Source organism: Arthroderma uncinatum (assembly GCF_011692745.1).
Source record: "Arthroderma uncinatum strain CBS 119779 chromosome Unknown scaffold3, whole genome shotgun sequence".
NCBI lineage: Eukaryota > Fungi > Ascomycota > Eurotiomycetes > Onygenales > Arthrodermataceae > Arthroderma > Arthroderma uncinatum.
In genome coordinates, this window is record NW_022983865.1 from 4,830,013 (window position 1) to 4,842,086 (window position 12,074).

A 12,074-nucleotide genomic window follows, 5' to 3' on the forward strand; every position below is an offset into this window, starting at 1 on the left:
GGGATACGGCCTGGTCTATTGGACGGTCTTTGATACAGCTCAGCATCCCCGTCGAGGTCCTAGTTATAATATGGAATCATCACCGCTTGTCCTGGTAACCACCGTCTTCACTATTCATATCTATATAGTTGGCTGACCATCGTCTAGGCGCATACTCACGCCCGAAATGCGTTGCATGAGACTCGCAAGGCCAACCCTGTCGCCGCGAGCGAGGAACATGACCTCGCAGCGGGCGAGTTTGCCAGCGCACGACAGTCGACCTCTGACCCCAGTGTAAGGGCTCGCAGCCTGTCTATATCTTTATGAGGGCTTCATATTCTGACATCGTTGGATTAAAGGCTGCCAGGACACTGCGACTGCTAGAAGACCACCATAAACAGCTGGCTGCAATTATCCGGTTTCAGCACGAAAATCCCCCGTCAACCTCGGACACAGAGCGGAAGCCGCCAGATGGGACACTAGAACTAACACCAAACCCAACGACGACAACAACAGATCCTGCGACACATAAAGTACCCGGCTTGGCGTCAACCGGGCAACAGCAGCATCCCCCGCGGCTGCTCTCACAGGGCAGCTCGGGTTCTCGCAATTCGTCGATTGCTGGGAATCTCGCCTCTGCGCGGGGGATACCCTCTCAAAGACAGCACTCCAACCCAGTTTCGCCCACGGTATCAGCCCAGAATGCGCGAGCACGGATGGCAGGCTCACCCGTCCGAGCGAGGCATCGAGACGGCAGCATACGGGTTGATCCTCTTTCGACTGACGCCCAGGTCTCACAACAACGTCCACAGGGAGGGAAACACTCCTGGGTGCCTCCGATCAGTCCGACCCAGGTAACGTCCCAGGAGTATGTCTCGCCGTATATCAAAGACACTGCCATGGCTGGACTAAGGTCTATCGCCGGAGATGAGCCATTTTGCCGCTTCTATTCTACGTTTGAAGGCGTCATATCAAAGCTCTCTGCGCCCCTTGCGTTTGCCAGTCTCCCTCTAGGCGTTGACTCCGCTCAGCCACGCCTTCTCTCAGGGCAAAAGGCCACTGCGGCGGATACCAAGACCAATACAGACTCCGCCGTAGCTGATTTTACAAGCTTCTCAGACAAGGGCCCAGACGTATCCAAGCTTGTGTCTAGTGCTGCCCTGAGAGCTATCAAGGACAAAGATGGCCACTTTGCATCACATAATCCCGCGGAATCATTCTATGTGGTGCCCACAGCTGGTGGAATGATATCATACGCCGGAATACTTTCTCGGGCAGAAAAGGAGGCAGTCAAGAACAGCATGGAATCCGTTGAAGATGATTTCGTTGATGCTAGTGAAAACCCCCCTTCTCCTGAAGAATTCTTACATAAAAGCTCGGCCAGGCTAGATCGCAGCACAACCTTACAGTCACGAAAGAATAAAACCGACCTATCGAGGACGTCTAAAACAGCCGAGGAGCTTCAGATAGAAAATGAAGCCCTGAGACATCTCTCTGATACACTGGCTAAACGCTTACATATGTGGGAGGTCAATGCACAGTCTTCCTCATTAGCTCTCCAACAGTCTATCCGTGCCATGCATAACCAACATGCCATCTCATCCCGTCAGACCTCTCCCGCGGCTTCGACTACTGGTGAAGTCATTGCGCCTGTACCTAATGCAGTAACAGATTTGCGAATTAGGGAGTTACAGGAATTGGTAAAAAACCACGAAAGAGAGTTAGATAAGGTTAGCTACGAGAATGAGAAGCTCAGGGCCGTGGTTGAAAGGTATAGAGAGCGATGGGAGAAACTAAAGGAAGGGGCCCGGGTCAGGCGCGAAAGTGGCAATGGGAGCGGAGTAAGTAGGGCTTCCAGCAGAATACCCAAGGAGATCAAAGAGACAGAAGAGGAAGAAGACTGTACGCAACGGGTACAACAGGCCCCATGAATTCAACGATTTAACCAATATTAAAGAATATATAACCATTCAAATTACCAGCCGCTTTTGCTGGCTCTCACGAAAACCTCCTACCATAAGTACATTTCGAAGCAGTTTGAATTGGCTGAATGATAATAGACGCTCAAATATAAACACGAAACGCTACGAGAAAAGAAAACTATATAAAACCGAGCAGGATTAACTCACAGGTCAGAAAAGCAGAGGGAACAGAAGCCACAACCAGAATACGGAACGCTAGATGAAAATTAAATACATCGCCTGCCAAGGCTCTATAGCTGAGTATTAAAGGTATTATGGAAACGAAAAAGAATGACGAGGGCCCGAGGGAAAAGAGAAATACATACGGAGGAAATGTGGAAAGGGAGCGGAAAGGGTTGGGGGTTTGCAGCGATGCAAAGAGCCTCGGTTTGATATATATAAACATGGCCTTGAGTAACCATATACGTCAGGGGGAAAGATGTGCAGGAAGGAAAAGCCGAGTCCTAGCATTCATTGGTATCATGATAGGCCAGGGCGGTTGAGGGGGTCATCGTGATCGTATTCGACAGGTAGCTTGCCCTTCGATCGACGGCCACTGAGTCTTAAGTTTCCACCGAAGCTCAGGAGACCTGCACCCCATGAATCACTCAGACTTCGAGTCCGCTGCTGTTCACTCCGTGGCCCGTCAGGTCCTGTTGTAGAGGTTGATCGTGATATTTGAGGTGTGCTCCCGGCTGTTTCATCGTCAACTTCGGCCACTGGGTGAGGATCCAGAGCAGGATCCAGGTAAAGTGGGATTCCAGGCCGTGGTTTGCACTTGGACTTGTGTCTGTTGCTTCCACGCATACTCTTTCGGTGTTGCTGAGGCGACCCTTCTCCTCGTCTAAGTGAATCAGCGACTACAGCGCTTAGCCCACCAGATAGTGGCGGCAGAAGGGGACCAGGTGAAAATCGAGAAAGAGAGTTTCGATGCGCTGAACCTGAGACACGTAATGATTGTCCAGATAGCCGACAGCTACTGTGCGGCTCTGCTCTGGTGGGCGATCGCCGACGAGGGCTACCCTGAGGTGTCTGCGGTCCTCCTCGAGGGGGCGAGTCCGTGGCACCAGGAGCTGAAGGAAACTGTAAGACCACATTTGTTGGAGGCGGGTATACATCTGTGTTATGCGCCGCGATAGCCTGTTCAGCCTTCAGCGGGTTGTAGTCCGGTTCCTCTCTCTCACGGGTGGGTGTAGCCCAGGGATTATCTGCGGCAGGGAGCGGAGAAGGGTCCAGAATAGAAGATGAGCTCGAAATAGGGTCCAATAGTGAGTTGGGAGATGTAGCTGTCCGGGCACGCGGAGTCTGCTGTCCGTCTTCATCCTCGGACTCGTACATCTCTTCAAGACTTTGGAGCGAGCGCGAAGGGGAAGGCTTTGTATGCGAAACTCGGCCACTGATATCGGTGCTTTGTCTGCTAGGAATTGGCGTGCCGTCTTGTTGCCAGTCAACGTAATCCCTATAGGGTTCGTCATTGTGCAAGCCAATTGCTTCTTCCTCGTCGCTCTCTGACTCTGAATCGTCTTGCTTCTGGGCCCTGCCGCTTGTGATAAGATAGACGGCAAAGAAAGTGAGCGCACAGCCGCCAACAAACTTCACAACTCGTGCTACAGTCGCAGATTCAAAGTCACGGTACAATATGGCGCTTCCCATGATGACTGATAAAGTGAAAAGCACAAACTGTGTGGGGATCACCTGTGTCGAATCAAAGTGTTGGAGTGCGCGGTTGATGTATCGAATTTGCATAATGGCACTAGACACCAGGACAGCCACAAGGACATACGTTATGGGGAACGTAATTGCGTGCCAGAGGGTATATGAGAGTAGAGAGGATACACCCTTGGTGGACAGAGCCGTATAGCCACCTGTATAACACCGCATTAGCCTTGATCAAATGAATTAAACGGGCAAATGGAACTCACCAAATAAACCAACCAGCCCGATATCGATCAGGATAGTCTTGCGCCCATACTTTCTACTTATCGACATCAAGCCAATAATCAACACGACAGTGACCCCGAGATACGTCTCGAATTCCCATCGCGTAATCATTCCCCAAATCTCACCCGGACCGATCTTATTTTCAGATGTTTTTGCGCTCAACACGACGATAACAGCTCCGGCAATCGCGATCACGACCCCTAAGAAATCCCTTTGGCGAAATCTCTCCTTGAGTAGAAACGGCGCAATCAGACAGTTCGACACAAGTGCGACGACTCCCAAGGGCGAGACAATAGAAGCTGGCGCAAAGCCGTAAGCCAGGAAATTCCCAGCCTCTCCGACCGTCATGAGTACGATCCCACACCACCAGTATGACGAGCGCAGATACGACTTCCTATCAATACCTGCCGTGCTTTTCTCGAATGAGGTGGCCGACCGATCCGACAGAAATGAACTTTGTAACGGATCGTCTCCATCCTCGTCGCCAGAGTCCACTATCGGTCTGCTTCCACTGGGTTCAGATCGGTTGTCGCGAGTTTGCGCATTGGTATGTCCGTATCCGTTGGCGTGCGCATTGCCATCTCTCCTTGCATCTTCCGGGTCATCGGTATATGCCTGAGTACTGATATTTGCCTGCCTTTCAGCATGCTCCCCGTCCACCGTCCCGTAATTGTGGCCACTCGCCCGGCCATCAGGCCTGGGTGAAGACCGCTTCCACTCCGCCCTCAGCCGCAGTATATTGCCTTCATATTCCCGTTCTATACGAACATGGGCGTAGCGCTGGATATTCAAAGCAAGCGATATAAGGACATTGCCTACAATCGCAGTGACTATGCCGATGGTAGAGGACCATTCGCTGATGGGGTCCTTTCCGTGTCCACCATCCTCTGGCGCTCCGCCGGCGAGTATGAAGCTGTCGTCAGCAGCGAGGGAGGGCTGGAGCAGCGAAGATGCGATCGCTGTGGAGGAGACCTGCTCGACGATAACGGAGAGGAGGACCGCGACAAGCATCATCACAGAAGAGAAGTCCGCCAGCTTCAGATTCGGCTGCTGTCTTGTAGATATCCCGGAGGATTATTGATGTCTGGTTCCGCACTTAATTATCGGGACTGGCTGTCGTAACTAGCCTGCGCCTCCTGTGGCTTCTTGTGGGCTGTAGACTCTACCACATGTATAGAGGGACGAGGTGAAACCGCTGTCAAGCTTTCGATGTACTCTCGGACTCTCCAAGGTGAGATCCCAGCTGTCGAACTATCGATCGCACGGAGGCGTAAATAGCTATAGTGACGGCGAGGAGGCCGCCGCGTCGAGAAACTGCCGCTTTTCAAGGGTGACTGAAACACCTGCTCATCGTCCCGGGAGTCTTTGATGCCGCGCCTTCGTTGCGACACTCGCTTGAACGCAGGAGGAGCATGGAGAGTTGCTGAAGACGAAGGACGCGGATGCTCGGATGGCTGGAATTTGAACTTGCGCGGCGACCAACCAGAACAGGCGCGAAGTCACTAATTCGGTGGAGTCGAGGATGCAAAGAAGGGATGCAAAGGAGCTTTGAAGACTTGGGAATCTAGTTCAAGCCACCGTTAATTCGCCATATCTTGTTTGGATGCACGGAGTACAGCTTGGATCTACTCTACTGTCACGGTTATCTGTCTCGTTGACAGGCCGTTATTACCTGCGGTAGGGTATATACTTTATAGGAGACTCGAGCTCTAAACACGGTAATATAAGCATGATATAAGTGCAAGGTATGTTCAATGATTAATTTTGATTCTCCCAGCCGATGCACCGGTTATGCGTCCCAAAATAATATAATATTACACCCGCTAGCCATGGCCGCCGCGCAAACTCCAATTCAAGCTGGCAAATGTTACAAATGACGTTAATAATCCCGTTTTATCCTCTTCTTCTCTGGGCCTGGCCGTTTGGTTTCCTCCTCATCGTCGCTTAGTTCGGCATAGATGGTTTTGGGCTGGGTGTGCTTCCACGCATGCGTAAATATAGGCTCCTTCTCTGCGGCCTCGGCGTACTTGAGCAGTGCCTCGCGAGGATCCTCGTCTCTCATCGAGCTAAGAGGGATACTATCCTTGATATGCTTCTCGTCGGGCTGGCTTTTGGCGAATGGCGTCTTAGCAGGTATGTGAGGACGGCGAGGGTCTCTTGACCGGCCTGACGCCGTGAGTCCAACTGTAGGATGTCTGCCTGCAAACGTAGTGGCTTGTGAGATCCCGCTGCCGCTGACGATGCCCTCGCCGGAGAAGCCGAGAGAGATGTCCGTGGTGAAATTTGGATCATCATCGACGTGTCGCCTTTTCGGTGCCTTGGACATTATCACCATTGCCCCGTTGTGTGAGAGTGATGGGTTATAGAGTAAGTGTGTCTCCGCGTTCGCAGACCCGGTAAAGATCTGGTTGAGCTTTTCATGCCAGTAAACGGAGATAAGAGGCGAGTCAGGCGTGACTAGAGTAACTAGTTCGGGCTTGAGAGTGGCTGGGTTCAGGATGTGTAGATGGCCAGATTCCGAGCCTGTGACGATGTTTGCTCCGCTGGGAGAGAATTGAATGTTCGAGGTAGGGTAGAATTTCGAGCCGGATATATGCGAGACAGTTGTTATCGGTTGCTTGAACTTCCTGGTATCCCATAGTTTGATCATGTCGTCCCCTCCTTTTGTAACTACCAGTCTCCCATCTGGACTGATATCCAGCCCGCTGGTCCAAGTACCCTTCGTATGCGCATCTTTAACCTCAGCGCTCGGTCGTGTATATGGTCCATCGCCTCCCCACATAACCAGACTCCCATCAAGGGCGCTGGCCACCAGTGCATTTGGTCCACCTTGGGCAGGCAACGCCCAAGCAACAGCAGTCATTCTACTCCTCCCAGCAGATCCTGCCGCTCTTGATCTGTGTACAATGACCTCCTTCTGGCTTCTGGGATCATTGACGTCCCAGATACGCAACGTGCTATCCGTCCCTGCTGTGACACACAGATTATAATTCGATGGACTCCAGGTCCCGCAGGTAATTTCGGAGATATGGCCCTTTGTATTTTTCATGTCGCGTAGGTACATGTCTCCTTTCACAAACTCGGCCAGCGTGTCGCCATCACGGCTGAGGATCTTCGCTTGGGGGGTGGCCGATATAACGAGCACTTGGCTGGGAGAGATAGGGTTGAACTTCGCGACATGGACGGGGTGTATTTCGGATGAAGAGGTTGCGTTCTTCCTGGCGGTTGGCTCCACAGATTTAAATGCACGCAGTGTAGATGGCGTCAAGGATGCAAAATCATGGAATTTGACAGTACAATCTGTCGAACCAGTTATCATGCGCGATCCGGCTGTGTCGAGTGTTATCGTAGTCACGGCTCGTTCATGCGTTTTAAAGACAAGATTATGCGAAACTGGAAATTCGTCGGCGTCTGACTCGTCCGAATCCGAATCCGAGTCTGAATCCGATCCAGCTGCATCTTCGTCTCCAGCCGCTTGCTGTGATGGGCTAGCTGGTTTCTCTATTGCCTTCGTGCCGGGTGTCTCGACCGCCGCCGTCCGCTTCGTTCGATCAATCTGAGTTTTAACGTCTGCATCCTTCGTCTGTTTCCCGAAGCCGCTTGGGAAGAATTTCTTAAACTCGTCCTCGTCGAATCCGTCCATGGTGAAGTTGATATTATGAAGATGAAAAGGACAGCTGAAGCTGGTTTCCTTCGTCGTAGCAAAGGGCAGGATGAAAGTTGCCTATTTTGTATAGTTTGCTTAGTTTGGCGTATACCCGATCACGTGGATGGAAGCTTGGAAATAATAAAGTTAGACGCAGCTTGGCGGGATAAGCGCTGGAAGACCCACCATAACCGCGGTACCTTTTACCAGGCACATAGAGATCAGTAGCTTCACTTTCAAATGGAATATATTACTTTTGGGCTTCTATGGGCATTTCGGGCATTTCTTAGCTTTGTTTTCGATGATAATGAAACGTATATAAACATAGGTATAAGCAAGTAGAATGTTTACCTTGGAAATGCCCTCTACACTATCACAGACACAGAAAAGGAAGAGTCCATTAGCTTGATTAGGAGCATGGTCAAGTAGAGGCCAAAGAGCGTATACAGCGCACAAACACTTTGGCAACCCTTGGCATCATACTAACTACGGACGGACTGGATTTAAACCAAAGCCACCCTACTATAAATGTATGTGGATAGCTGGTATAGATTAGAACACTTCAGCATTACATTATTTATAATTTTGTGAGGTAGCAAGAAGATAAACATCTATTATCAAACTTAGGCTTGCAAAAGTGGCTCGCTTGAATAGATATTATACACCTAGATATATGTAGCCAAGGGCAGAACTACAAGTACAATCCCTCTGGCTCGTTCTCCGTCTTGGTCTTCATGACGCGCTCCCTGGCTGCTCGGAAATCGGCCATTTGCACACGCATACGGCGCTCGCGAAGGGCCATGAGACCAGCCTCGGAGCAGATGGCTTTAATATCTGCACCGGAGAGCTCGTCCTTTTGGCTGATGAATTCGTCAAGCTCGACATCCTCGCTTAGAGACATCTTGGAGGTGTGCAGGGTGAAGATCTTTTTCTTGGTGTTTTCTATATAGATGTTAGTGGACATGTTGAGTTGGATTGTAGGTGGCAGTGAGAGTGTAACTTACGGTCAGGGTTCTCGAAGAGAATCTTCCTGTCAATACGACCAGGACGAATGAGAGCAGGGTCCAGGGATTCGATCTTATTCGTAGCCATGATGACTTTAACATCGCCTCTGTCGTCGAAACCGTCGAGCTGGTTGAGAAGTTCCAGCATAGTACGCTGAATCTCCCTCTCACCACCGGAAGTAGACTCGTAACGCTTTGTTCCGATGGCGTCAATCTCATCGATGAAGACGATAGATGGGGCATGCTCCGCAGCAACCTGGAAGATCTGGCGGACGAGACGGGGTCCGTCACCGAGATATTTCTGGATAAGCTCACTGCCCACAATGCGCAAGAAAGTAGCACTCGTTTGATTGGCAACAGCCTTGGCGAGAAGAGTCTTTCCTGTGCCCGGTCCACCGTAGAGAATGACACCCTTCGGCGGCTTGATACCCATCTCCTCGTACAGCTCCGGATGTAACAAAGGAAGTTCGACAGCCTCTCTCACTTCTTGAATCTGCGACTCCAGACCACCGATGTCTGCGTAGGACTCCGTCGGGGCCTTCTCCAGCTTCATGACCGATACCAGTGGATCAGCATCATCTGTCAGAACACCTACGACGGATACCGACTTGTGATGAAGCAGAATACTAGCTCCCGGCTCCAGCAGGTCTTTATCGACGAACGACATGATAGACACGTAGTACTCGGGCCCTGTGGCACTGGAGACGATCGCGTGGTCATCATCGATCATCTCCTCCAGGTTTCCGACTCCCATGGGGCTGCCTCTCATATCGTCTACTCTGCTCCTCTCGTCTGCATTTCTGTCCATGGCGTTGGTGTTATCATCCGTAGCCGCGGGCGCTGAGGTCGCCTGGGCTTTAGACTTGCGAATCCGTTCTTGATTCTCTACGTATTCTTCCTCTAGGAGCAGGTGGTCATGCACGCGCTGCATACGCAGGTATTTTAACTTGCATCTGGATGTCGGATAGATGGACGGTAGTTTGGCGGAGGCATTTGGCCCTTGTTGCTTGCGCTTCTTGCGGCCGATGCGGGTGGTTGGCTGTGGTGGTGGTTCGTATTTCGGTTTCTCTTTCTGCAAGCGGAGATGAGCAACGTGCCATAGAACAGTAAACGGGAATGATGTAAGATACCTTCTTGTCCTTGTCATCCTTGCCCTCGCCCCCTTGGCCACCCATGCTGGATGGTTGATTACCCTGTTGAGCAGCGTTAGCATTGTCCTTGAGACGAGGCCAGGCAACGTACCATCGTGGCAAGCTCAGTCCAGCAGGCTCAACGTATCGTATGGTGAGCAGCCGAGTAACTTGTAGACACACAAAGTAGTAACCGACGATGTCGTCTCTTCAGTTAGCGAGTGCGAGAGAGTGTGTATGTGATGGTGATGAAGCTCTTGTTGCTTCGTCGTTGCTTCTTTTGGCCCAGCTCGAGCTCCGCTTAGTCATTATACTTAGTCATGTCTTAGTCATATGCTATCTTCACGTGATCCTTACTAAGCAGATCTCGCCCAAAGAAGCAAAAGAAGAAGAAAGTCGACGACGACGACGACGACGACGAAGAAAGACAACGATGAAGAGATGAGAAGAAGATCAGGAAGATCTCGAAGATAGAGTGATATAGTCACATTCATCCAGGTACGCTTGTCGTGGCAGTCCCCGGCTCCCCTTCTCGACAGTTAACAAGGTGCACTCCTCCATCCCGCGACCTCAACGTCCACGGTAACTAACTAACCAACTTAACTAGTCCACCAAACTAACCAGCAAGGCCGAGTCCGCAGCCAAAGACAGCCTGCCACAGCTTCACTTTTCTACTCTCCCGCCGTTTCGTCCCAACAGAGCCTTGTCGACGGCCAATCATACCGGCGTTTCTCTCCGCTTCCACGGCTTCCACTGCTTCCACCGCTTCTGCTTCACTCTGCTTCGTTTTGCGCCTGGCCTGCTGCCTATCGCCCATCAGTCGCATCCCTGTCCCTCGTCCGACATCGTAGCCTGGCAGATCCAGCTTTTATCACTAGCCCTCGGCCCTGTCCTCTCGTTCTCGTCATTTGCACTTCAGTCGAGTCCCTGTAACATTGGCTGTGTCGAGGCTGTTCCCGACGCCTTATCCAGACCCCGGCCTTTGTATACTTAACGGAGTATATACATATATCGGTGGAACCCCCGTTTCTTGACTCACCATCACACACGAGCTGTCACCAAAGCAAGTCACCAAAGCAAGTCACCAAGCCGCCCCTGGCTCTCTCTCTAGCCGCGCATCCCAGGCCAAAGATATAAAGGTACCCAGGCCTCTCTCTCTCCGCCATTTCTATCTAGTTGCACCATGGTATAGTACTGACACATCTAGCCTTTCCCCTCACGCCGTGACCAACTGTCCTCGGCGACATCTATAGAACAGGCACCCAACTTAGAACTCAACATCTGGTATCCGATCATGGCTTCAAATCGTACCCGCCGGATCACCAAAGAGATCGCCGATATCCACGCCGACCGTCATTCGCAAATCTCGGTAGACCCGGTTTCGGATGATGATCTTACACGCCTAAAGGGTACTTTCCCAGGGCCACCAGGCACCGCCTACGAGGGAGGGACATTCAAAATCGACATCTCCATCCCCACCGAGTACCCCTTCCGCCCCCCGGTCATGAAGTTCGACACCAAGGTCTGGCACCCAAATATCAGCAGTCAGACAGTATGTAGCCTCCTCGCGAAGATGACCTCCATCCAGGCAGCCCTCCTCTAACGAAACTTGATACTAGGGTGCCATCTGTCTGGACACACTCTCATCGGCCTGGTCGCCTGTCCTAACCATAAAATCCGCTCTCCTCTCCCTCCAGTCTCTCCTCAGCACGCCGGAGCCTCGAGACCCTCAGGATGCAGAGGTTGCCCGTATGCTTCTCACAGATCCAAAGGAGTACGAACGGGTCGCGAGAGAGTGGTCGGTGATGCACGCTGGAGCCCCGCGCAAACACACCGGTGAGGGGAGCGGCGGTGCCACCGATGAGTCCATTAGGAGAAAGGCTCTCAAAGCCAAGGAGGAGGAGCAGCGTGAGAAGCTAGCAGCGTAAGTCGTATCCACGTCCTGCGCAAGTTATTCGCAGCTAATGTAGATAGGTACGAGGGATACAACAAGAATCTCATTGACCGTTTCTGCAGCATGGGCTTCGATGTTCCTCGCGTTGTCTCTGCCTTTAAGTACGTCGGCATCGACCCCATGGACGGCGATGACTACGAACTCGAGGAGGCATACATGGGTGACATCACAGCCCGTCTCCTCGGCGAACCATGACCTAATGTAAATCTCATTTTGGACAACATCTTTCAACTCTACTCATTTACCACATCATATCATTTAGCATCCCTACCTAAACTCCAGCATCATTTTCAATCCCTGTCTTATTTCATGTTATGTCATTGCGTTGCGTTCTTTTATTATCTGTCACAACAAATTTTTTTTTAAACCCCATTCCCCACGTTGATTTATCTGCCAATCGAGTATTTGGAACTACCCACAGGACGGCGAGGGGACAGGGAGAGGGAGGAGGAGAGAGCA

At 51.4% G+C, this 12,074-nt stretch overlaps 5 protein-coding genes across 5 annotated transcripts; 2 read left to right on the forward strand and 3 right to left on the reverse strand.

Moving 5' to 3' along the window:
- Positions 1–70: 70 nt before the first annotated feature.
- Positions 71–1,910, forward strand: GIQ15_05233 (uncharacterized protein; the record flags this gene model as incomplete). The annotated part of the gene is made up of 3 exons (XM_033552650.1): positions 71–94; positions 148–273; positions 339–1,910. The coding sequence occupies 3 exons, from the start codon at positions 71–73 to the stop codon at positions 1,908–1,910; spliced, it is 1,722 nt and encodes a 573-aa protein (XP_033406380.1).
- Positions 1,911–2,548: 638 nt separating this feature from the next.
- GIQ15_05234 (non-imprinted in Prader-Willi/Angelman syndrome region protein 1) lies at positions 2,549–4,895 on the reverse strand (the record flags this gene model as incomplete). Its single annotated transcript, XM_033552651.1, has 3 exons — positions 2,549–2,784; positions 2,963–3,805; positions 3,863–4,895. The coding sequence occupies 3 exons, from the start codon at positions 4,893–4,895 to the stop codon at positions 2,549–2,551; spliced, it is 2,112 nt and encodes a 703-aa protein (XP_033406381.1).
- Positions 4,896–5,760: 865 nt separating this feature from the next.
- Positions 5,761–7,524, reverse strand: GIQ15_05235 (WD repeat protein; the record flags this gene model as incomplete). Its single annotated transcript, XM_033552652.1, has 1 exon — positions 5,761–7,524. One exon carries the CDS (start codon positions 7,522–7,524, stop codon positions 5,761–5,763), a length of 1,764 nt encoding a protein of 587 aa, XP_033406382.1.
- A 694-nt stretch (positions 7,525–8,218) lies between these two features.
- On the reverse strand, positions 8,219–9,776 carry GIQ15_05236 (26S protease regulatory subunit 4; the record flags this gene model as incomplete). The annotated part of the gene is made up of 4 exons (XM_033552653.1): positions 8,219–8,469; positions 8,532–9,603; positions 9,662–9,724; positions 9,774–9,776. The coding sequence occupies 4 exons, from the start codon at positions 9,774–9,776 to the stop codon at positions 8,219–8,221; spliced, it is 1,389 nt and encodes a 462-aa protein (XP_033406383.1).
- Positions 9,777–10,955: 1,179 nt separating this feature from the next.
- GIQ15_05237 (ubiquitin-conjugating enzyme E2 1) lies at positions 10,956–11,810 on the forward strand (the record flags this gene model as incomplete). Its single annotated transcript, XM_033552654.1, has 3 exons — positions 10,956–11,213; positions 11,281–11,585; positions 11,636–11,810. The coding sequence occupies 3 exons, from the start codon at positions 10,956–10,958 to the stop codon at positions 11,808–11,810; spliced, it is 738 nt and encodes a 245-aa protein (XP_033406384.1).
- Positions 11,811–12,074: the final 264 nt, after the last annotated feature.